Source organism: Buceros rhinoceros, unplaced genomic scaffold, assembly GCF_000710305.1.
Source record: "Buceros rhinoceros silvestris isolate BGI_N320 unplaced genomic scaffold, ASM71030v1 scaffold19671, whole genome shotgun sequence".
Lineage (NCBI taxonomy): Eukaryota > Metazoa > Chordata > Aves > Bucerotiformes > Bucerotidae > Buceros > Buceros rhinoceros.
Window position 1 is genome coordinate 5,506 of NW_010393922.1, and position 24,571 is coordinate 30,076.

The 24,571-nt window shown below is 38.5% G+C and overlaps 1 protein-coding gene across 1 annotated transcript in view; it reads left to right on the plus strand.

The window, feature by feature from the left end:
• Window positions 1-21,580, plus strand: part of ARHGEF3 (Rho guanine nucleotide exchange factor (GEF) 3) — a 26,971-nt gene extending 5,391 nt beyond the window's left edge. Inside the window, exons 2-10 of the mRNA XM_010145064.1 lie at window positions 6,306-6,413; window positions 12,452-12,622; window positions 14,284-14,346; window positions 14,685-14,781; window positions 14,870-14,946; window positions 15,521-15,778; window positions 17,773-17,943; window positions 19,704-19,890; window positions 20,854-21,580. Coding sequence (XP_010143366.1) covers window positions 6,306-6,413; window positions 12,452-12,622; window positions 14,284-14,346; window positions 14,685-14,781; window positions 14,870-14,946; window positions 15,521-15,778; window positions 17,773-17,943; window positions 19,704-19,890; window positions 20,854-21,200 — 1,479 coding nt within the window. The 3' untranslated portion in view covers window positions 21,201-21,580. The remainder of the gene's footprint in view (window positions 1-6,305; window positions 6,414-12,451; window positions 12,623-14,283; window positions 14,347-14,684; window positions 14,782-14,869; window positions 14,947-15,520; window positions 15,779-17,772; window positions 17,944-19,703; window positions 19,891-20,853) is intronic.
• The last annotated feature ends 2,991 nt before the right edge of the window (window positions 21,581-24,571 follow it).

The following is a 24,571-nucleotide window of genomic DNA, read 5'->3' on the forward strand; positions in this document are numbered from 1 at the left end:
GAAGGTTAAACACTGATAACATCCTGTGGAACAGAGTTTGATTTTTTTTTTAAATTTTTTTATTAAACTCCAAGTTTTTGGGGCATTTATTAGAACTGTTTAATCGCAGGCCAATTTAACTAGTAGCAGACTAATAAAAATAATAAAGTTGGGCATCCTGCCATGACAAATATTGACGTACCCTTACAAAGTTGATTAAAACTTAATAACCTTTAAAATATAGGAGTATGGAAATTTAGTCTGTTACATGAAGTCTGAAACAAAATGATTTTGTTTTAGTTTGCTGGCACTGCTTGTGAATTAGGTTTGAAACAAAGGTTACTGTACTGTTTCAATTTATGGTGTCTTCCATTTATTACACTGTTAACTCTTTTGAGACTAATTTAAGTTAAAATGTTTTGCACTAACAAATGTTCTCCTAGCACAGAGTGGATGCTTTGGTTACCTGGTGCTCTTGATTCACAAACAGAAAGTGCATCAAAGTGCATTTTTTACAAAATTTCAAGCAAGTTAGCAACCCCAAATCTAGAATTCCTATTTAAACAATTATCTTGGAACTTGTTGAACTCCAGTTAGGATGTTTTTAACAAGCATTGCCAGTTTCAGCTGGTTTCTATGTGCATTGAGAGAAGGTTAGTTTGCCTTTGAAGGTAAATGGAGAACATTTATGCCAAGATTCTGTACCAGCTTTCACACAAAACTTACCTTCTGGTTGCCTTAAAAATCTCTGTAAATTCCTTTTATTGAGTTTGTTTTTAAATGCAATCAGAAAAATTAACACAATGTGGTCACAGTAGTGCTGTGCATGGGCTGAAGGCACAAGTGTAATGACCCCTCAGGGAAATATTTTCCCTTGTTTGTCAAATTCAGCACGAGTTTTCCGACATGGAGACTGTTGCTGAAGTTTCTGATAAGAGATGGGAGTTGTGGAAAAACAATCATACCAACAGTGAGCATACATTTTCTTTCACTGTTCACTGGGAGGAGATCAGTGGCTGAGCTGGTCAGAGCGAAGAGTACAAGAATTTTGAAGTGAGGTGCTGAACAAGTGAAGACCTTTTATACGGGTCTAGAATGCTACTCAGTGCTCTTCGCTGTGTGTTATCCAGTCATTGGTGCTGCTGTTATTAGGGCATTATAAAGGGAACCTGGCCTTGTTCTTGTTGTTTCCTTTCCTTCTGTTAGTTAGAAAATTCAATCCAGTCTTTTGCTAGAGTAATTTATCTATCAAAGTGTGATAATTAAGCCGTTGGGTGGCCTTCTTGAATAACAGTGTGTAGAAAACTAATCAATGTTATTAAATGGATTTTAACTCACTCTGCTTTGAACTTTGGGAAAATTCCATTCTTTACATATAGTAACAAAAAGAGTTGTTTTATTTTGTGGATGAAGAACACGAGAAGTATTAGCTTCTTTTCCCAAATAGCCTCCTAGAAGCTTTTGTGTCTGTGTCGTGTGTTATCAGATACAATATATCCAATTATTAGGTGCTGGTTTCACTAATGAAGAAATACAAATAATATCAACTTAGTTGTCAGTACATTGCAACTGATATAAATGCCTGATTTTTCGAAGGGTCTTCTGCTTTAACATGTTTCTGTGGGTGTGGAATGCTTAGCTTGCCCCAGGAATGGGTGCTCTGTGTGCTAAGATTCAGGCTGTTGAATGGTAATCCATGCGTGTTAGAGCACAAAATAATCATCTAAATGTTACCTTTTTGACAAGATGATGTAATTTTGAAATGACTATAGTACAGATTTAAAAAGTGACATCTTATTCGGTTATGCACAGCAAAGAGACTCAAATTTTACTGAAGAGGGAGTTGGCAGAAGTTCCTCAGAAGGGTATGGCTTCCTGGTAGCACTGTAGCTGAAGCTATATACACGGCATTTCCAGCCTTAACTTTCTGCTTTCTGAATTCAAATGTTACCAAAGTCATCTTGAGTTCAAATATACAGTTCCCTCCAAAAGCCATCTGCTCTTTGTTCTAGCCTAGTCAGGTCTTAGTTTGACTTCCCTTTACTGTTCTGCCTTTGAAGTTCCTGCACTCATGTTTCCCTCAGCTTTATTTAGCCTTATATCAAATTTAAAGCCCTGTCAGATTAACATTACTTGTTCACATATACCAGCTCCACGTTTTGGAAACTCTGCCAAACTGTAGTCTGGATCTTTTGTGTTCTGACTTACTTCCCCTGTTGTTTTGGCAAGCCTTCATGACTCTGAAAATGCAGTCTAACATTTTATAATTTCAAAACTCTGAAAGTATTTTTCAATAGCAGTAATAACAACTTTAAAAGGCCAGGCAAAACATCGTAACTCCTGAATTTTTTCTGGCGTAAGTTGGTCCAATTCCCAGTCTGGACAGGTGATGGCTGTTGAAAGTGGATCCAGCCACTAAATCATATCTCTCAATCCTGTCTGCTTCTAAGTTCCCTGAGCTGGGAGGGGGATCAGGAGGGAAGGAGGAGTGATGACTTTGGGTAGCTCTGAGCCTTCTGAGCATGCTCAGAGGTACAGCCGTGGAATCTGGTGTTCATTCAGCTTGGGCAGTACGTCCTTACTGGAGCCTCTTCATGCTGGACAGACACTGGAGTCACACAGGCCTTCGTTCCTGTGTGCTTACATTCATACCCCTAAAGATTTTATGATTTTGGGACCCCTGGTTAACTGGAAAATCAGGTACTTTGTTTTCAGAGACACGTTAGTAAAATAATGAACACGTGCTAGGTGTTCCTAACTGCAAGCAGTTTTATTTACTTATTTTTTAAAAGAATAAATTGAAGAGGCTTGGCAAGCAGCATCTGGAATGCAGCTCCCTGATCTTATTGGACTAACGTGTAACTGCAGATTCAGTCAGTATCTCCGTGTACAGCAGAAGAGTCCACGCACTCTCTCTGATCTGTTGGTTGTGAAGAACGGAGCCCTTGGTGAGAAAAACAACCATTTGTTTTTTCTCTGTCCAGATCATTGGTCTCAATAGTTTGTTCACCTTCTCTGTGGTGCTGGTTTGAGAGGTGACAGTGAAGTATTGATGAAAGGGGAGGCAGAGGCAGAATGGACATAGACCATGCAACAGAAATATTGTGATCGAGTGTCTTAATAGTTTCAATGTATCTCACAGTTTCAGAACTGCCCCGGTAGTGCTATATTTTCATTGCACAGTCAAAGCCTTACCTGCACAAACTTTATTATTCCACAATGGAGGAGGTGACTCAGTGCTGATTGCTCCTGTTGTTAGTTTTGTCTGAAGGTGATGACACCTGCAGCACCGAGGTTTGGTGAGTTTTTGTTTCCAGCTAGGTATCTTAACCTACCAGACAGTTTCTAATGCAGGGTGAAAATCATGTTAGAAGGGTTTGGAAAGTTTTCCCTGTAATTAAGAACTTATGATTAACAAGATTCACTTTCACTGGTAAAGGTGTAAGCCTCAGACTGCTAAAGTGATTCTATTGGAGATAATCGTGTAATAGTGCTGATCTCTTGTAATAAAATTGAATTCCTAATTTGAACTACATGTTTAGCTGTTTGGAATTCTGATCAGATTTTTCAGTGTGAGATCAGAATATGATACAGTGCATGAGGAATTCAAGTGGGGTGCTGACACAGGGGGTGGGACCTTCTCAGCCCATTATCTGGCTTTCCTTTGACTACTGGGAGAAATGCTGACCTCTGGTGGCTTACAGCAAGAAGCTCTAGAAGAGCTCAGTGGTTTTTGATGGTGGGTGAACTCTGGCAGTTCCTTTAACATCGTTTTCTGTTCTCAGTAGAGTTTTGAAGCATAAAAATCAGTAAAAGTTTCACTGCCTTACCATTTTTCTCCTTTAAATGTATGTGGGAGGTTGAAAGGGATGGTGAGAGATCTACTGTGTTTCCCCTGGAACTGTTGGCATCCTTGGCTAGGAGACAGAGCAGGCTCCAGAGAGCCTTTGAGCTGTCTGATGTGAAGAAGGGGAAATAATATTTCCTTTTTTCACTTCCTCTCACTCTTCAAGATAAAGAAGTTGATTTCCATTCTTTTTACTCAGGCTGATTTTCTTCAAGGTTATTTGATGTGCCCCACACCACAGAGCAAATCAGATCCTGGTCTGAGTGCTTAGCCTGCTGGCTTTGGGTACTAACTGATAGACTTCATCTGCAGTCAGACACAAATAAGGACAGACTGACTTGCTGTTCCTTACTTAATTTTAAATACCACTCAGGAAGTTTCATTCAAGTTTTTCTGCAACATACTCAAATGAAATGCTGCAGAGATACAGTGAAATCTGGTTTTGTGAAAAATTAGCAAAGATAATCCAATTATCAAAAATTATCCGGGGGTTTCTGGGCTTAGTTTTGCTAGAAGACTGAAAGACTACAAAACTGAGACTAGATCACAGTGTGTGTGGAAGAAGTCTGTAAGACTATGGGGAGCATTTAACTTCCAGAAAGCAGGATATGGCTATGATGATGCAGAGATGAAATTTGTGCTTTTTTGCATGAGTTATGTCTTTCGAAAAAACAACATACCCATAGCAGCAAAGTGGTGAGGTAAAGGATACAGTGGTAAAGGAGGAGATGTTTTTTCTATTAATCCTAATCCCCCTCTCCCTGTCCTCTGGAAAGTCCATATAATCTGGATTTCCAGGTTTTGCGTTCGGGGTGTGATATGTAATCTTTGCTGCTAAGGCAGAGCTGCTAGTAAAGCTGCTGTAATGGCACTGCCCGATGGTCTGTCTGGGACTCTGTGTCCTTTCACTGCAGTGCAGCACGATCCGTTAACAAGCAGCCATGGGATATTATTTGTGCACCAGGACTGGCATTCTGAGCAACGTGAAACAGCTGATGGCAGATCCACCAGGTAGAGAAGAATTACAGTGGAATCTCAAAGATCTTTCTTGTTGTTTTTGAGGGGTGGATGGAGGATGGTGATGCTGTAGATAAGTATGCGAGTGGTGCTGCAATGACGTAAAAAAATACTCCTTCAAAAACCCGTGTCAAAGACATGGTTGTTGAAAAGGAAGAAACAGGGATAGCAGTGCAATGGTGAAGATTAGGCTGCAACTTGATTTAGGCTGCTAAAATTCTTTAATGCCAGGTTTCATGTGTGATGGAATACATTATTTTTGCTAGAGGGTTAAATACTTTGTCCCTCATCTCACCTGGCATTTATGGATTTCCTGGTCTGCCTGCTGAGAAGTAAATTAAATATGTAGCTGCTTCTCACCTTTCCTCTGTGGCTGTACTGATGGAAGATAATTTTTCTTGCCAGTAACACAGAATGTGATCATCACTGCTGAGACTTACTATTTTTTTGAATCAAGAAGGATGACAAATCTGCATTATTTGCAGAAGGATTTGGCTTTCTGAACAAAAGGATAACAGGCATGCTTCATTTTCTTAAAGCTATGTCTAGGAAATTGGAGGCAGAGCAAGCCTACACAAACTTATAAGCATGGCTGAAAAAGAAAGATGGACTGCTTTAGGATGTCCTTGAAATATGATGTTGGATGGGGTTTTTTAACCTCACGTGGAAGGTTTGGCTCTTTTTCTTCAAAAGTTGCCTTTTGCATGTGCTGTTCAAGATCCATTAAGTGTCAGATGGAGGTTAGGAAGCCAAGGGTAACTGTTCTATTTTTATGTATTTGTAGTAACTTTTTTCTCGTGTTACAATTTCTGTTAATGTGGAGTTTGGTTGGGTTTGGTTTCTTTTATGTCTGCAGCACAACTGGCACATTATATTGAAGTGGTTATGTACTACTGTAAGTGCTATTCAAAGTATATGAAAAAAATTAAATTGAATGCTTTATGTTAGATTTTAGTTTAATTTTCCTTTATTTTATGCAAAAATTAAATATATGTAAGCATGTTATTAATGTGTGTGTATATATAAGTGTTTCCATAGGAACATGCAGTCAAAAGACAATTACAGTTAGAGATTTCTAAATTATGTTTTCTGGAATAAAATTCATGTGTTAGCTGCAGAGCACTGCTGAAAATTTCTCTTTTAAGAATGAGTTAGTGTAATAAAATGATCTAGTCTTTCTTTACCTTCCTCCTTTCCCCTGCTCCCAGCCGTGCCAACTTCATCATTACATTTTTCAGCTGTTTCCAGGATCTGTATGTACCAGCCAAGAGAAATCTGTCAGTGTCAGCGTTTAAAATTGCTGTCGTGTATTTACTCCCCTAATTATATACCAGGTTTACAGTCTTGCTTTTAACAAATGCTTCTTTGGAAAATCAGCAAAACTGTTAGCAGTGTTTATCTGATTATGCTCACGCTCCCCCCGGTTTTTCTCCTTTCCCTTGTCCTCCTCCCCCTGCTACAGGAGCCCAGTAACAAGCGGGTCAAGCCTCTTTCCAGAGTTACATCACTAGCGAGTCTCATTCCTCCCGTTCGAGCCACTCCGTTGAAGCGCTTCAGCCAGACACTTCAGGTAACCGCAGTGAATGCGCTGATGCGATTCACACGCACGCACACACATCGCTGCAGTGCAGACAACGCGTGACCACAGAGTCGAGTCAATGGAGAAAAAACTCCAAACTTTCTCCTCAAAACACTTTTCTATCCACCTAATTAATGTGTTTTTTTTGATTACCAGTAAGAAAACTATTGGAACTTTAGTTTATAGAGTACTCATGCCTTCAGACCTAGAGATTGGAAAATGTTTGGGTGCTCAACTACCGATGGTTACCATGAGCAGCGAATGTTGGGAGCTGCAGCACTGCTATGGGTCTGACCTAGAAAGCCGGATGTTTCCTCTTCAAAACAGTTTGTGTAAGAAAGCATGTATGAGATCTAAAGAAAAGAATTTCACAGCCTGATTTCTTTGATGAGCAGAAATATAAAAATATCTTGAATTTATTAAAAATATTACTTAATCAAAATAAGCATAATTAGAACAATACTGAAGTACCAATCTCGAGGAGGAAAGAAGTAAAACTTTAGAGCTAGGAGTCTTATAACACATAAGTAAAAAGTCATGGGAAAGAACCCCATTTTTCTGTAGGGGTAGTTACCTACAAAGCAGATATTACAGGGTTTCTTCAACATGGGCTTTCCTGTGCTTGGTTCCTGTGATTTTGAAAGTGCAGACACGTGCATGAAAAACCTGCCTGTCCATGTGGGCTTGGAGGAAAGGCGAAATGGCTGAACTCTCCTCAGTCTGGGTTTGATCCAGAAGGTGTATTATAGCGTGACTGGAGCAGAGATGCCTGTTTTCCCCGGGGTGTATAAATCTTCTCCATAGTCTGCCTCCAGGAAAAAAATTGGCCTGACTCTGAAAGGCCTATATTAGTTCCAGTTGTGAGGAGTGTGGAAAGTGAATTAATTTTTGGCTAAACTGCTTCTGAGCGTGGTGCTTCCCTTTTCGCAGCCTTGGGCAGCTGTTGTCCTCGTTGAAGTACCTACGCTATCATTCCGTAGTGAATGTCTGAAACAAACTATCCTTTCATGCGTGTAGTAGCAGCTTCCTGGGATGAGAGCTCCATGACTCTGTTTCAGGGCAAATTTTGACAAAAATAGGAGGGAAAACAGTGTCTTTGTCGCAAGCATTTTGGTCTTGTTCTGTTCGTGTTGATTGTAAGTGTATATTTGAATTGTCTGCTGCTGAGCAGATGGAACAGTGATGTTACTCATACCATCTCCTCTAAGTAACTATGTGCTTGAAAGGGCTGTGATGAGAAGTCAGCGTGTCTGTTGTCCAGTAGGTCTGAATCCATCTCTACAGGATGGATGCTGGTGACGTCTGGCAAAGCCTCCTTCATGGCTGGCTGTAAATTGATTTCTTATCTGACTTTGTCAGCAACAATAGAACAGAGGAGAAAAAAAAAAAAGACTGACCTTCCTCCACTCAGGTGCCCCATTTGGAATTATTTAGAAACATTCTGGGAAGCACGTTTGGCTTTGTTACTTTATTATGTATTGTCATAGCTGTCACCGTGTCCTGTGGAACAGTATAAAGCAGGATTTTTTTTTCATGGTGTAATACCTATAAAAAGGAAAATTCTTTTTTTTTTTTAACTGGATGAACTTCTATGTATCTTCATTGTTATTTCAGTCAAAACCCGTGTTTTTTCTTGCATTGCTGCTGGATGTTCTGTGTCTGTAAAATGAAGAAAACTATTAACATCACCCCAACATCCAAAATAAACAACTTCTTCCCCTGAAAGGAACCAAAACAAAGCCAGCAGAACATCCAACCAAAAAGACTACTCCAGCAGCTCCTTTTATTCCTCCAACAAAAGGCATTAGAAAACTCTGAGTTTCCTTTATGGCATTTCAAACAAATCTTCTTGTATATTCTGTCTGAATGGAAGATTCATGTAAGAGGGAAAAAAAAGTTTATTGTCTGTAACTTTCCTTACCTCTGTACATGTAACTTCAACCCGCATGCAGGAAGCCCATTAATATAAAGTAGAAGAGAAACACTTCAGTGTCTTTGAAGATACGTTCTTAGCAACTTTTCATGTTTTGCTTATTTTATTTATTATAGAGGTATTTTTCTTCTTTTGTGTGTGTGTCTTCTAAGTTTATTACAATTTTCCACATTATTGTCGTTATTTTTTGCAAGGATTCCAAGTAAAAAAACCCCCATAGAGCACTGTAGACTGACTGATGCTATTAGCTTCCTGTCTGACAGTCTGCCTGTCTGTCTGTAGGACACTGAATGCTAAGCAGGTATTCTTTTTTGTTTATTCACCTGGAAAGGCACTTTATTTTCATAGCTGTATTTTCAGTCGGCATCATGCTAGACTAGTGATTATGAAGATCTGCTTGTTTCTGCTTGCTCTTATTCACAGCTGTGCTCTTTGGCTTAAAAGCTGAAAATCAGATCAGAAAAAGAACTCAAACTGATACTGAAGAGAGAAATTCAAGTCTGGCTGGCTTCTTCAGCAACCTCAGTTTTCATCAGCGTGTCTTGAATTTAAGTAGGGAGTCAAAAGTATTTCTATTTATCTCAGGATACCAGAAATTTCTAAAAACCCTTAAGACAAACTCTTTTTCACATCAGTTCTGAATGCGAGGACTTTAATCTGTAGTGGCCTTTTCCCGGTATGTGGAGCTGTTCGCTCTACTGCCGCACAAATTAAGGTTTGTTAATTGCATGAATTATCAGTGACACACGTACCTTTCATAGGAACAGTCTTGGAACAACCAGTGAAAGCTATTGCAGTCAGATAAATACAGTAAACAAAATCAGGAGTTGAGGCAGGATTCTTCCTCAGCTCCTTCAGTTTTTGGAATTATATGAAAATTTTAATAATCCCGGGTGGACATAATTTTTTAACCAGTATGGACATGTTTTTTTAGGAAGCCAGAAACTGGCAAAATATTTTTAAAAGACTCAAGATGTAGGAATGTCAGAGTAGCATTTCCACAATTCCTTCACAGGATTCTATCTCATGACTACTGCTTTTTCTTTCTCTCCCCCCCGCCCTTCATGGCAAGTACCAACCAAAGATACCATCAGAGTGCCTTTAAACTTGATTTTAAAAGTTTCTTCAGGTTAGGGCTCTATTCCACTAAACTCAAATGGGTCTGTTTATTTGAAGAAATTGGGTAAAGTATCACCACCGAGATGGTTAAACTGATGTTGAACATTTATCTTAAACTATCACCGAGTTTTATTGAAATAATGTATTGTTTATTTGGGGTTTTCTTTAGTTAGGCTGATCTATCAGATTTACATCTCATTTCTATTCTTGTCAGCGATGATGCAAGTACGCTCAGCTCTCAAGGGACAAAGTATGACATTTAGCATTAAATAGTATTTTCCTGGTGATCTATTAGTTTGTCTCTTCCCAGCTTTACAAGCCAATTTCTACAGCATGTATGCAAAGGAGAAGATGGTACGTTAGAAGAAGCTTGGATTCCACACTGAAGTGTGTGATTCCAGGATAAGTCGATCAGTGGTTTTGCCTTTGCTGTGTTAGTGTATAAAAGAAGAAAATGTGGCAAAGAAACCACTTGCTCTTGAGGTGAAATCTGTCCTCATTGTTAAATGACACCTCAAAATATTTCTGTCCCTTTCCAGTAATAAATACCCTTAATCCAATGTTTCTCATTAATATTAAGCAAGGTGCACTTTGGTTAATTAAAAAGCTGATATATGAGGAAAATCTAATATATACTTACTGTGTCCAGGTAGCAAAGACGCTCAGCAAGCAGGGTTTTGGGGAGTGTGGTTTCTTTTTCAGTCGTTTTGTGCCCCTTCTGCCCCGTGGAGGACAGTGGAGAGCTGCGGAGAGTAGTATCGGGTGTTCTCATGCAGCGGAAAAGAAACATTACTGGCAGTGTGGGTGTAAAAGCTTACTTCTCTCAACAGGCTGTTTGTAATTTCAGTTTGCTGCTGCGGGTGCATGCCATTTTATGACATGATACATGACTTTTTGTTAAAACCTTTCAAAATCAAGGCATTTACTTTAAAAATCCTTCTGTCTGGTGCCTTTCATTTCAAGTCCTTAAAGGAACGTTTTACACTAATGAAGAAAACTGCTGGTCGGTGCCTGTGGGGGTGCATGGACAGGGACATCCTGCCTCGGGTCATGCAACGACAGCTGTTCTGCTTGGCGGCATCCGCAGGGGTGGTGACTGGTGGATGCCACGCACCTGCCCTGTCCCCCTGATCTGTACATCTGCATGCGACAGTAAAGGATTCCGTGACTCATCAGAGTAGCCAGTGTAAATTAAGCATGTGATTTCAGGTGTGGTTCTTTAGCTAAACTCTCCAAGACGACTAGCATCTGACTTGCAGAGTTTTGGGAGACTGGTGTACATACCTGTGTGTGTTTATTTTTAGGGGTTTTGTCAGTTCCAGGTAAGGCTCAAAATGGCTTCTGTTGAAAGGCACCATTTATAGTTAAAAACTTCTTCTGGTATTTTAAAAACATACTGTATTTATAGGCACTGTCTGTGTTTCATGGGCTTTTATCTTCAGAGGAGAATTTCAAATATTATACTTTGTATATGCTACTTTCAACCAGGAAATGAAGAGAATTTATTTTATTTTAAATATTCTTGCCCAAGGCAATTGAAAGACAATTGTGTTATGCAAGGCAGATTTTAAATAACAACAAAAATTTAAGTATTTCAACAATGTGAAATACTCAAGGCATTTCAGAAGTAGGATCTCAAAAAGAAGCCTCTAATTTTAATGAAGCAAGAAAGGAATCTTTTCAAGTAGCACAGTGAGAGCATAAAGTCTCTGTCCTTAGTCTGAACTCTTGCTAAGAGTCTACAGGCAAGTAGAACACTCACGTCGCACTGAAAATTTGACTCTTCATTGACGTTTAAGACCAGACCGCATAACAGATTCAGAGACACTGGTGCACATCACCACAGCTAGGAGGCGACAGCTCAGTAGAGATCCTACAGCAGTAGGATACAATACTAGTGTTTCCCATTTTGCTGTCTGCTAGCAGGGATTGCTTAACGCCTTTCTGCAAATGCTAAGAAGTAGAAGGAAGTGATGAGGAAAGACTCTGGCTTGTTGCTTGTCATAAACATTAAAATCTGAATGTTGACATACCTTTTCTTTGAAGATAATGCGATTGTTCTTTTCAGTCAGATACCCATTTCACACCTTTCTATCGGAATTGGTTTCTTGATCTCATTAGACATCTGAAGAGGCAGGATGTTACCTGCTGATAGGTTTCTCCATGCATCAAAACCAGTTTGGTCAGTTAGAGCATTATAGCACTATTATTTAATCCTGCTTATGAACATAACTGGAATGATTATAACAAAAAAATCTTTAATGATTTAAAAATCCTGCAAAACCAATATTGCCAGCAGGTGGAAAGACACTTGTAAGAGGTAAGGTTTTGAAGGGCAGTCACTACTTTATGAACCTTCTTTCTGCCCAACTCAGAAAACATTTTTTTTTTCTTAAACCATTAATATGTGTTTGGTACGATGCATATTTTCATTTTATATCCTTGAGGTAGGATGTATTGTTTCTGAGTACAGACATCGTTGAACAACACCCCCCCCCCACAGTAAAGAAACCCCAACAATTCTGTTGACTTTCAGTTGATAAATTCATCTTCTGTATCAGATTTTCTTGTTCTAGCTTTACAGAATTTGTTTAACAATTGAATCATTCTTTCGAAATGAACCAAAAAAGTATTAATACTATTTTTGTCTCTAAAATTTGCATTAATTCTAAATTTTTAAATATTGGGGATCTCATGAGGCAGGTATGTGTAATGCGTGAGTAATTCCAGTCTCTTTACTGAAGTTAGACTTCGTGTTTGATCGGTTACATTAGCGCGCTGGGCCATTCTGCCGTTCTCCCTGTAGCTCATTCTCTTACATTCCCAGTACCAAACATTGCTATTCAGTTCACAGTAAAAACTAACTAGATAGTGTTTGTTTATTGTACTGAACTGTATATATAAATTCCTTAGGAAAAAAATGTGTTCTGTAAAACCGTTGTAACAATAAAAACCTATTCTTCTATATTATTTGTAGCGTTCTATCAGTTTCCGTAGTGACAGTCGCCCAGATTTGTGCAGCCCACGACCATGGTCTCGAAATATGGCCCCTACTAACACAAAGCGGAGAGACAGCAAACTGTGGAGCGAGACCTTTGATGTTTGTGTCAATCACATGCTTACATCTAAAGAAATTAAGCGTCAAGAGGTACGGTGCTACTTTTTTTTACCATAAATTTAATGTTCAAAGGTCATCTTTAAAGCATGGAGTTGAGGAATGCTAGTAAGCCCTCGAATGTCACCGCTCCACTAGAAGCAGAATTCCATCCCTAGTCTTTATAATTCAAACTGTTAAATGAATATATATTCTTTTTTAAAATCAGTTCATTCTATTAACTTAAATGTGAAAATACTGAGGTATATTTTACTGTGATTGGCTGCCTGTGTGTACATGTTCTGTATGACAGTTTCTGTAGCAATGGTTGCTATTTTGATGGTTCATTTTGTTGTTCTAGTAGTACTGAGCCTGCTATTTCAGGAACAGATATTCCTCAAGCGATAGTAAGCACAGAAGTGCACAATCACTTCCCTTGTTGGAAAAGAGTGCCTTTGAGAAAGGTTTCAGTTCTAGAAAGATGAAATATCGATCAAAAGATGCATTTTCCAAAGCAAAAAAAAAGTACATCAGTGATCTTAATGTATTACACCTGACAGATTCTAAATAGGTCATGTTCCAGCCAATGGCAGAGCTCCTGTGGAATCAAGAAATTTTTTTTCCTAAAGAAACTTCTAGCAGTATCAACAAAGGTTATAACAATCTCTCTGAGAATACTTCAGAGATTGAGTCATAAATCAAGCAGTAACATCAAGCATTTCTTGGGCAGATTTTAACATTGTACAAGAATTCATAGGAAGTGACTTTTAAAACTGAGAACTTCAAAGGCAGCTTATTGAAAAATAAACTGTAGAAACTGTTGGCATGGCATAACAGCCACTATTGTCTCGGGGCAGAAGCCAGGACCCTTGACAGCACCCAAATAAATGAGCTGTGTTCCAGGAAGTTTTGCAAGAGGTTTCTGCTTTCTGTTGGTTCTTACGCTGCGTCTCTCAGCTGAGTATCTGCAGCACTTCCACGTGGGCACTGTCAGTTAACTCGCACTATGTCAGGCCTGCGGTGAACGCATGTTACCAGGCTGGGAGAATCTGCACTGGCTGGAGATGTTCTTCCGTGATTTACGCAGGGTGAAAGCCTGGACTCTGAAGTCAGTAATTCTAACTGACCAAAATGTCGTGAGCGTTCACTGTACCCGGGTTAGCATGAAGTCATGCAGTAGGTAAGTGCAGTGGTATCTTGCTAAGCCAGTCTATTAGGGTGGTGGTTATTTTTAATCTGCCAGCTTTCAAGTCTCAAATCTGCTTCAAGAGAGCTAACTAACATGAGCTGACAGTTAAGTAAGTGGAGCTTGCCTTCACAACAAAAAAATGGTACCCGAATCAAAGTGCTCGCTATCAAAGCAGTATTTTAAAGAGGAACTTCCATACAAATAGTTGTGTAAACAATTGAGAGTTAGTTGAGGCAGAATGTCACACTGAATAGAGCTCCCCCGTCTGGAAACACATCCATTTGACCAACAAATTCTGTGGCTGTTTCAGAGAAGCATTTTATGATCTATCTGATACAGCTTTGTTTTAGAAAATACTGTACGTGATTCTGTAGCTATGGAATAAAGCCTGATTTTTGCAACTGGATTTAGGAGAGAAATTCTGCTACATGGTATTAAGACAGCTGTTCAGAATACATCATCAGCTCAGTAACTTGAGTATAGATTAAATAAATATATTTTGTAATATTTCTGTCTCTTTTTACAGGCTATCTTTGAACTTTCCCAGGGAGAAGAAGACTTGATAGAAGATCTGAAATTAGCAAAAAAGGTCTGTTTTTAAAAAAACCCCACAACAAAAAAAGTATTCATTGGTTCATATCATTTTTCAAATAATCCTTCCTTTTTGTAATTGTTAAGAGAGTAAGAGGAAGAAGAAAAACCTAAAACCTATTTCTGTTTTCCCATTCTTTCTGAAACACTTAAATGTGCTGCTTTTTTTGTTTGTTTTGTTTTAATTTTAAATTGATAGTTCAGGATGTGGTTGTGAAACTTTAAAGTTCCCTGTATGTGAAAATAGAACAATCGCTGAGAATGTTTCAATGTGATCACTAATATTTCAGCTGCTGCTGATAGATTAATGACAGCGCTCCCCTTTTTTCTTTTCAGGCTTATCATGACCCAATGCTTAAACTTTCCATAATGACAGAGCAAGAATTGAACCAAATTTTTGGAACATTGGACTCTCTAATTCCTCTACATGAAGGTGAGCCTCACATAGTCCTTGTCTGTGTTACTATTGCACTTACAGGCATCCTGTTTAAGTGAAGTTTCTCTTTTTTCATCACAATCAGATCTTCTTAGGCGACTTCAAGAAATCAGGAAACCTGATGGATCAACAGAACACGTTGGCCATATCCTTGTGGGCTGGGTAAGGCAGAGTACTTAATTCGGGGACTTCAGTTTGGAGCTGCAACATAGTCTATATCAGACAATTTTCTTTCCATATCTAGCATAACATGTCGAAAATATATTCTCAATGTATTTAAAAGGGAAGGCAACTATTTAGAGACATGGAGACATTTTGTCTTTTCAGGGATTTTCCATGAAAAGATTTAGACTAGGATGTTGTTTTTAAAGCTTTTGCTACTCAGGAGATGAGTGTTGTTTAATACAACAACACTATTTGTAATTAAAACCAGAATTCTGTGTTCAACTATTGTCTGCACTAAGTAGTGCTCAGTCTTAAGTCACGGGTATTTTTCATGCTTTGGATTAATATTGGAGACCTTTAGGAACTGAGAGATGAGCTAGTGCTTCTAAATAATTTAAATGATGAACAAGATTGTCAGAGGACTCTTGTAAGCCTTATATATGTTGGAGACATTATCGTCGATAAATTTCCAGCTGAAAAATTACCAGCATGAATTCTGACATCCGCGTGAAATTTTCGATGTAGCAATCTGCTTTGTTTCAGCTGCAGAATGATTTATTACTTCCCTCAGCTTCCGTGCCTGAACTCCTATGATAGCTACTGCAGCAATCAAGTAGCAGCCAAAGCTTTACTGGATCACAAGAAACAAGATCACAGAGTGCAAGATTTCCTGCAGCGCTGCTTAGAGTCTCCTTTTAGTCGCAAACTGGACCTTTGGAATTTCCTTGACATCCCAAGAAGCCGTTTGGTTAAATATCCATTACTACTCAGAGAAATTTTAAGACACACACCAAACGATCATCCAGATCAGCAGCACCTTGAAGAAGCTGTGAGTTACTGTTGGGTGTGGGTTTGTTTTGGGAAACTGTAGTTAGTGAAATGAGGGACACAACATAAAATATGGGAATGCTAATACTTACACAAACAGCTGAAACAAATACGTGAAATATCCAGCCCCACCCACCCAGTTAGATCCTATTTCAATAGCAAAGGGACACCGAAACAAAAAGGGGAGGGGGACAGGAGGTGTTTTCCACAGCCCTGGTCTGATCCATGTCTGTTTTGTATTTACCTTCCAATGTCATTTTCCATTCTAATCTAAGTTGGGAAATGTGGAGATTTCTCTTCAGGTCTTAGTTTCGGTAAGTTTTATTCCCTGGCTGGAGACCTTACATAACCTTGGAGTCTAGATCAATTATCATCTGCAGGAACGTTGCTGAAATTTGCCTTCATTCCGTTTTTTTGTTTGAGATAGCGTTGCGCTTTCTGAAGTAAAACCAGAGGGATAAGTCCAAGGCTTTAAAAATTCATTATTAATAGAAAGGAACCTCCTTCAGATGTTCTGACAGATTCCTGTTCTTTCCCATATATATGTGTGTGTATATATATATAAAAATATACACACACACATACAACTGACAGATCTGCTTTTTTTAGAAAGTGCACGTTTCACAACACGTGTACCTGACCACTGCGGTTCTGCTATTACTTCCCCAAATCCCTTGCCCAGCTCAACTTCTCTTGTAAAATTGGAGAACTACGGTTTAAATTCAAAGCTTGGATAGTCACATTTAGATACACACAGGGAATATGTACCTTACAGATAGTGTATATTCTTTTAAATGCCAACAAAAATCGTAACTATCTCAAAGAATTCTTATTATTATTTCTGTGGTTTGTTTCTACATAGTGTCTAGTAATATCTTCTAAAAATATTTTAAATGTTTTCTTCCAGTGCTTGTGTTTGGTAATTGTTTAATGAAAGACAATGAGATTTTTTTCCTTGATATTTCAATAACCTCACATAGCTTTGTGGTATTCTGATTCAGCAGAACACTGTTTATCTTTGAAGTGATGTTTCATAAATTGTGTATTCGCCAGGTTGAATCAGGAAACAGAGGTTAACTCTGTGTGATTGGCTCGGTTGAAGTATGTTTGTGCTCCTGTCTGGAGATCTGCTGTAAGCACAGTGGGCCAAGCTGATCCTTGATAAATATTCTGATAAAAATCAGTAGATTCTTGATTCTTATCTGTTTCCACGAGTACATCCCAGCCCATTCCCCTACAACGCCTCCAGTTATTTAACAGAGCAATTTGGTCAGTCTAAGCCACCTATGATCTCTGTTAGAGCTGACAAAAACCAACAGAACTCCACGTCCACATGCGCCATCGAGGATCCGTATTTTCAGTTTCATACAAACTGATCTCAAGGTCCTTGCAGACTGCACAGTATGAGGAAGTTCAGGATAGGGAGCATAGGAAGGCGAAGCTTCCTTCTTAATGTTTTTTAGAGTACAGAGGCAAAATAATTATTGCTTTTAATTGTAAAACCGTAGGTATATGCAAGTAGTGGAATTGCAAAATAAAATTAATTTACCTTATTTCTAGAGGGTAACTTTCATAATAAATAAAAATATAAGATTTAGTGTTTTGGGCTAGATGCATGTTTTGCAGGATAAGCGTCTTGAGAGTTCTTCTGTTTCTTGTTGTCTGTTACAATGCAGCAGTTTTCAGAGAATTGCAAACTATTTAAAATAAATAGTTTTAAGGCAGATTATTTGTCCTTTGTCATTTATTGGCACATTTCAGCTGACAATAATACATGTCTGATAATTAAGACAAACAGATGTAAGAATTATTCTGCCTATTTCAGTTTGATATAAAGAGTTAAATATCAGATTTCTGATAAATTCAGCAAATAATTATTGAAATATACTGTAAATTTAAAACGTATTTTCTTATAGCTACAGTTCAAATTACTAGGAGATAGCTTTGATTATCGGACTGTCTGAAGTTCATGTGTTTTTCTTTGTTTTTCTGCAGATAAATATAATTCAGGGCATAGTGGCTGAAATCAACATAAAGACCGGTGAATCCGAATGCCAGTATTACAAGGAGAGGCTTATTTATCTTGAAGAAGGCCAAAGGGATTCATTGATTGATAATTCACGTGTTGTATGTTGTCATGGTGAACTGAAGAACAACAGGGGAGTGGTAAGGAATAATTATTTTCTCATAAATAGCTTTTAAAGATACCTTCATTTTGCATGACAGCTAAAAGAGCTGTGAGCGTACAAACAAACATCATCCTCTCACACAGGAAGTTGATAAGTGTTGACTATGACATACAGCTCATCTCTTTTTGGTAGCAGTCAGTTATCTGTATACGGAGATAATAAGCTTATGTGTGTCTGTGTCGTTTCCGGGGACCTAACAATATCCTGGCTAAATGGTAAATCTGATAAATTTCAATAAAACTTGCGGGGGAAAGAAGAAGAAAGAAATGTATTTCTGGTCTCAGAGACGTGATACTATTGTCTATAATGACACACAAAATGTACTAACAAATTTTAAATGTGTCAAAGGCTGTGGTTATTAAGAATGTTTTACTTGGTTATTTGTTGAAGTCAAAGTTCACTTTTTTGACCAGAGGAATTTGGTATTTGATACTGTGAATTCCAGCCTTCAGGAGTCTGAACTATTGACAAGTGTCATAAGCTGAGCTTTTGGTTTTCAAAACTAACCCCCCTGAACATATAGATTGGTAGAAATATTAACAAAGAGAAACCAGTCATTCTTAGATAACACACCCAACCCCAAGGTTACACAGAAACAACAGAAACTTTGAGTGGACAAACAACGAACAAAGATTTTTTTCACATTAGCTTATGAAAGTTCTATTAAAATACCGAGCAAAGTAAGCAGGATTCTAAAAGCATTTTTCAGCATTGGGAGCGCTTCGATGTAGCGTGTTTATGCATATGATAGAAGGGGAGACTCGTCCACCAGACTCTGCACAGAGTCACCGTTAACACAGGAGAGGACAGCTCTGCAGAATAAGGGACAAACACAAGGTTTAGGTGTGTGCTGCAAAGACTTAGGCACAAAGAGAAGAAAATTAGACTATTCATGGCAATAAAATGAGGCACCTGCTGTGGGAAAATGGAATAAAGATGGACTTTCTCAATACCAGAAGACTGCCAAGGCATATTGGGAAATGTTTATGCTATTAATTACCTCTTCCGTTACAGTTCACTGAAAACATGAGCATCTGGAAGATGGGACAGTGAGCTAAACGGATCTGAAGATCTGTCTTGTGTTTAAAACTGCAAATAATGCGTCTATTGCTATTTATAGTCAGGTCAACTTTAGCAGTACAGAGCAGCTGCTCGTTACTGGGAAGAAAATTCTGATAGCGAAAAACAAAAAAAAATAATTTCAGTGCATGATATTAAGCGAAAGGAATTCAAATTTTCAATTTGTTTATTATTGGAAGTCACTGGAGATTGTAAACTGAACATAGTTTAAGTATAGTGACAGGTGACTTGTGCCAAGTAGGAGCAGAAGTAGTTTTGTGAGCATCAGAGCTGTGGGGAAGCTGATTGTGAGCAGCATGTGGATTGTAAGAAGATTGCTTGTAACTGTTCACTGGACAGTGATTGGACGACTAAGATTGCCTGTTTCTGAGTAACACAGGCAGTGGAGAAAAGTTAACCGGGGTGTCAGAAAGAAGAATGTGTTTAAGCACGCTGCTGCAGAGGGAGCTTTGAAATGTCAGGCTCAGCTCAAGGCCTCAGCATGAAAAGATTAATTAGGATCACGCTCTTGCGCCGTAAGGCTTTTAAGTAGCGTGAAGAGAGGATTCCTTGTTTTCACTGTTGAAAGCAAAAGGTTATAACATCTAGAGTTTAAATAAATTGGGTTTAATGATTTTCTAAAAAATGGAATAATGCTTAATTATTAATTTTTAACAGAAACTGCATGTCTTCCTCTTTGAAGAAGTCTTGGTGATTACTCGAGCTATCACCCATAACGAACAGCTCTGCTACCAGCTCTATCGGCAGCCCATCCCCGTGAGGGAGCTTGTGCTGGAAGACTTGCAAGATGGAGAAGTGCGATTGGGTGGATCCATACGTGGTGCATTCAGCAACAACGAGAGAAGTATAACGACACCTTTATTGTTTTATTTGCTTATATAGGGTGGTTGTAACCTTAAGATACCTGCCAGTGAGACGTCAGAACGTTTTCTTTAAAAATCTACATTATCTACGTCCAACATCTTGAGTTTTATTTCAAACTGATTATGTTTTAACTTGTTTATTTTAGATTGTTTCTCAAAGTTCAGTGCATTGATAATGGAACTTCTCCACACACCTGCTTCTGTGCTGAACTGAGAAGGGGAGAATATGTAGGATGTAGTGGCAAACCCACAAAATTAGAAGCAAGCGTATTTTGAAATCTTAAGGTTTAGCTGTTAGGACTTCCCTTGTGTTACGGAGATGCTGATTGCTGTTCCATAACCAAGTCTTTCAGCTGACGGATAATTAACTAGTGCTCAGTGTTAAGACTGCAGCTATTCGTGTTAATGTCAGGAGGTAAGTGTTAATGTCCTAATTAAGCATATTATAAAGATGCTTGTTTCTATTACACGAATCCTTTGAATCCCATTTATCTTTTGAAAACTTCTGAGGGTGTTTTATAAGTATTCTCTTTATTAGTGAAACAAATGGAGGAAATAAGGCAATCTCCAGCTGACACAAGGCACAGTATTCACTGAAGGTTCGGGAAGTCTGTTTTGCGGAGAAGTAGGAGGAGAGGCATGGAAGTGTGGGAGAAGCCTTAACCCTGCTGGTTTCCTGAAAGCTTTATGGGTAGCTCATGCGTGGCAGAACCAAAATTGTTTAATCCAGCAATAAGAAATTACTGGAGGTGCTTGTGGTATTCTGTGTTACTGCCCCACAGACCAAGGAAATTCCTAGACTCTTCTCTGTGGTCTAATGTGCTGTTGGCATGAAAACACCAAAAGTCAAAGATTTTGTAGATTCTGTTTTTTAATATACTAATTTATTATAGAATCCATTCAGCCAAAGCATTCAGTATTTTCATATGTATTATTTCTTTCAGTCAAAAACTTCTTTAGAGTCAGCTTCAAAAATGGATCTCAAAGCCAGTCTCACTCACTCCAAGCCAATGACTCCTTCAACAAACAGCAGTGGCTTAACTGTATCCGGCAGGCCAAAGAAAAAGTTACGTGTGCAAGCAGAGCGGGCGTGCTCAACTCGGAAGCGCTTTTTCTTCTATCACCGAATGGAAGCAGAGTGCCCCAGGGAGAAACCACGCTTGAGCAAATGGACCAATCAGACTGTGAGTCAGACTGTAGTATGGACACGAGCGAGATCAGCATCCACTGTGAACACATGGAACAGACAAACTCTTGTGGAAATGACAAGCAAATAGAAACCAACGTTTGACAAAAACTTACAGTTCGTGGAAGGAAATCTGTCTCTTACCTGTACAGTATTTGCATTCCATACATGGAACCATTTGGAGAAGCACTTTTAAAACATTTTTTGTGATAATGTCAATGCAGTCCTTCTTGTATTCTTGTACCTAAGTGTAGTACTGTAACTGCCAAACTGTTTAAGCTGGAATCTCTTGCAACTTGTGTCCTGCGATTATGTTCCATAAACATCAGAGGTGGATGGAAGAGGTACTTGACCAGTTATTCTCAATGTCCTGCTGTAAACAGACTCTCTAAACTACTGTTCATATATGCATCACATAAAGAATCTTTTCATAATTTTCCAAGTACTTTATTTGCCTTTTAATAGGGCAGCTGAAGATGTGGACTTGGTCTGGAGTTTCAGGATGGTTATCAAGACAGTAAATTTTCATGAAGGCATCGAAGGGAAAAATAGTTTCTTGCAAAAAAGAAAAACATCTTGCAATAACCCCTCTGAACTCTTGTGGTATTAAATCAATGAGAACTATAGACAGCAGGCCTCTTTTAGGGATTTTTCCCTCTTTATGGATTAATTTTTCAAAATTAATTAGTGTCCTAAGATCCAGCAACTGAACTTATTCAAATATTCAAATCCGGTCAGTTAAAGTGGCCAGCATAGTGCTGTGGTTTATTTATCAAAGCATGTAATGCTAAAAATAATCAACTGACAGAACCCCCAACCAGACCTCTACAGCCAGCACTGAATTCAATGAAATGCTGAGAATACTGGGTATTTGTAAATAAGCTGATAGTTCGCCTTCAGTGCCCTATATATATATATATATAAAAAATCCCAAACAGGAGAAGAATGGAGAAAACCTTTTACTTGTGAATAGGCCCTCTTCAGCATTTTGCACTCCACTGACCTCCACTGTTGGTTTTAAACACCACTAAACTAACGTTAAAACATTTAGTTTTCTGTAAATGTCTGTTTACAGTTATGTGTAGTTGATTTTTTTAAATTAAGTGACGATTTTCTATAAATGGTGCTCTACAAATACCGTATGGGATTATGTAGAGAAAGTTCAAACACAAAGGGAATTGCTTTTCCTTTAAGCTGTATCACATCCTTTCTATTTTTGTCAAGTTTTATTTTAAAAGTTTTTGCGGCATTTAATCTCATGCTGTAAGGGGAAATGTAACTGCGTTTTCCAGTGGCTGATTTAATCTACTCATCATGATGAGAGGCAGATTAGTCACTTGAATGCAGTCTAAAACACACAATGTGTCTGGAGTTCAGCAGCCTGTAACTTTTCAGGAATCCCTGGGTAATATTTGGTTTCTTAGTATAAGAAATAATACCACTACTGTGTGGCAAGCTATGAAAGTTATGTATTGATAAATTTAAATGATCCTTGACATTATACAAGATAACCTGTGCTAAGGACTCGTAACAACAGAAGTAGAAAAACTGCTAAGTTATTGCCAAAAACATTCTTCTTGTGTTCTACAAGTTTACAGAAAATTTACTGTCAAGTATCTTACATATATATATATATATATATGCTGATGTGCATTACGGAAATCAGTGTGACACGATGATAAACAATATAAACCAAGGTGTTTTTATTTTTTAAAAAAATGACATTTTTACCCTATAGAAAGTATTTCTGTATTTATAGTTTTTCAAAAAAAAAGTCAATTTTCTTTTCTGTTTCAGGCTTTGTAATTTATTTCAACTGCTTCATTTTTAGAGCTGAATGAATATGCCAGTAAAGGAGAGAAGAGAGGAAAAACTTGCAAAAGAAAAGGCATAGGAAAGCATTTTATATATGATGAAACATTGTCATAAAACCTGTTCAGCAAAATGTTGAAAAGGAGTGAAAAGCATGTAAAGTCTTCAGATAAAGAAGGAAGAGTGAATATGTGCATTGGCTTTTTTTTTTAATAATAGCCTTAAACTTTTCTGGAAGCATTTCAAATAAATTACACTTAAATCATTTTGATTTTCCTTTGGTTTGGTTGTTCGTGCAAGACAATGGCAGAAGAGGCTTATCATATACGACCAAAGCCTACACTTTGCTTCTCGTGGCCTGTTACACATAGTTGGATCTAATTTGCTAACACAAAATAGTAACAAAGAAACAACTCGCTGCATTCAAGTCAGCACATTTCCCAAAGTTTCCTATGATAGAATCAATTTAGTATGTATGTGGAACAAAAAATTAACAGCCTTGTGGGTCACATCTCTGCTTTATAGACATTATTCCAAACATCGGGATTTTGAGTTTTGGGGCATGTAAAAAGCCACCAACCAGCCAGTGTATCTCAGAAGATGAATTCACCTCTGTTTGCTGTCACCTAGCATCATGTTCAACACGCTGCCTTGCACGTGGTTCGGTTTTGCTGTGTAGTTGACATGCACTTAGCTACTGATTTGATCTAATATAAGCTTAATATTGGGTATTTTTAAAAAAATTATTTCAAGGACTAAGCCTTCCAGTTTAAGAACACTAGTACCGTTCCGGATCTGGTTGCCTTGCTTTGGTTCTAGCACTCCTAAAGTGCCACTGCTTTTGAGGGAATGGGGGGCGATAGGCGGGCATGGACAATACACTGTACCAAAAGGGATGAGTACGTGTAAAATGATGGATGCAAAGTAAAGAGGAAAAGTAAACACGTCCAGTGGTCATCACAGTCTACCAAGGTCTGCTGTGAGACGCCGGGAGCGCTGGCAGCCTGTGAAGCTCGCTGCCAGGGCATCGGTTGCCGGGATCTGAGGAAAGGATAGGCCCAGACTCGAACTCCCAGGTAGAGGAAGTGTTTCTCAGCGGTGGCTCCTTTCAGCATGACCCGCCTGAACCAGGGGCTCTGCCCTAGGAGTGCCCGATGCCATGGTGGGAACCAGGTTTCCTGGGGTTTCACGGGAACGTCTGGAATTCGAAAGACGTTTCAGAACGTTTAGTTAATGGATCCCTCTTGTTGAGAAGGTTGTTTTAGGTGACACTGGCACTTGACAGTTTTGATTCCCAGGATCTAACAGAGCCAGAAACTGAGATCCACATGTAGGTAAGAAGATTTGTTTCCTTTGAATAGGGGGTTCCCGAGCCGGAACGGACAGTTCTTCCACGTTTAATGCGTCCTCACGAATACTGGCCTGGAAATACTGCGTCTGTTCTGCGGGTGGATGCTGCCATCTACTGGGAATAATCGGGTGGGTTTAGAGCTGATTTGATGACGTGAAACATATTTTATGATACTAAAGGTATTAATTGTAACATTAAAGTATTTTTAAAAACAGAAGGATATATTTTCAGATTTTTACCTGAGAATCATAAATTTGTTAGGAAAAAAAAGTATTAGATGAGGTTTTGTTGCTAATCCTTGACATTACAGAGA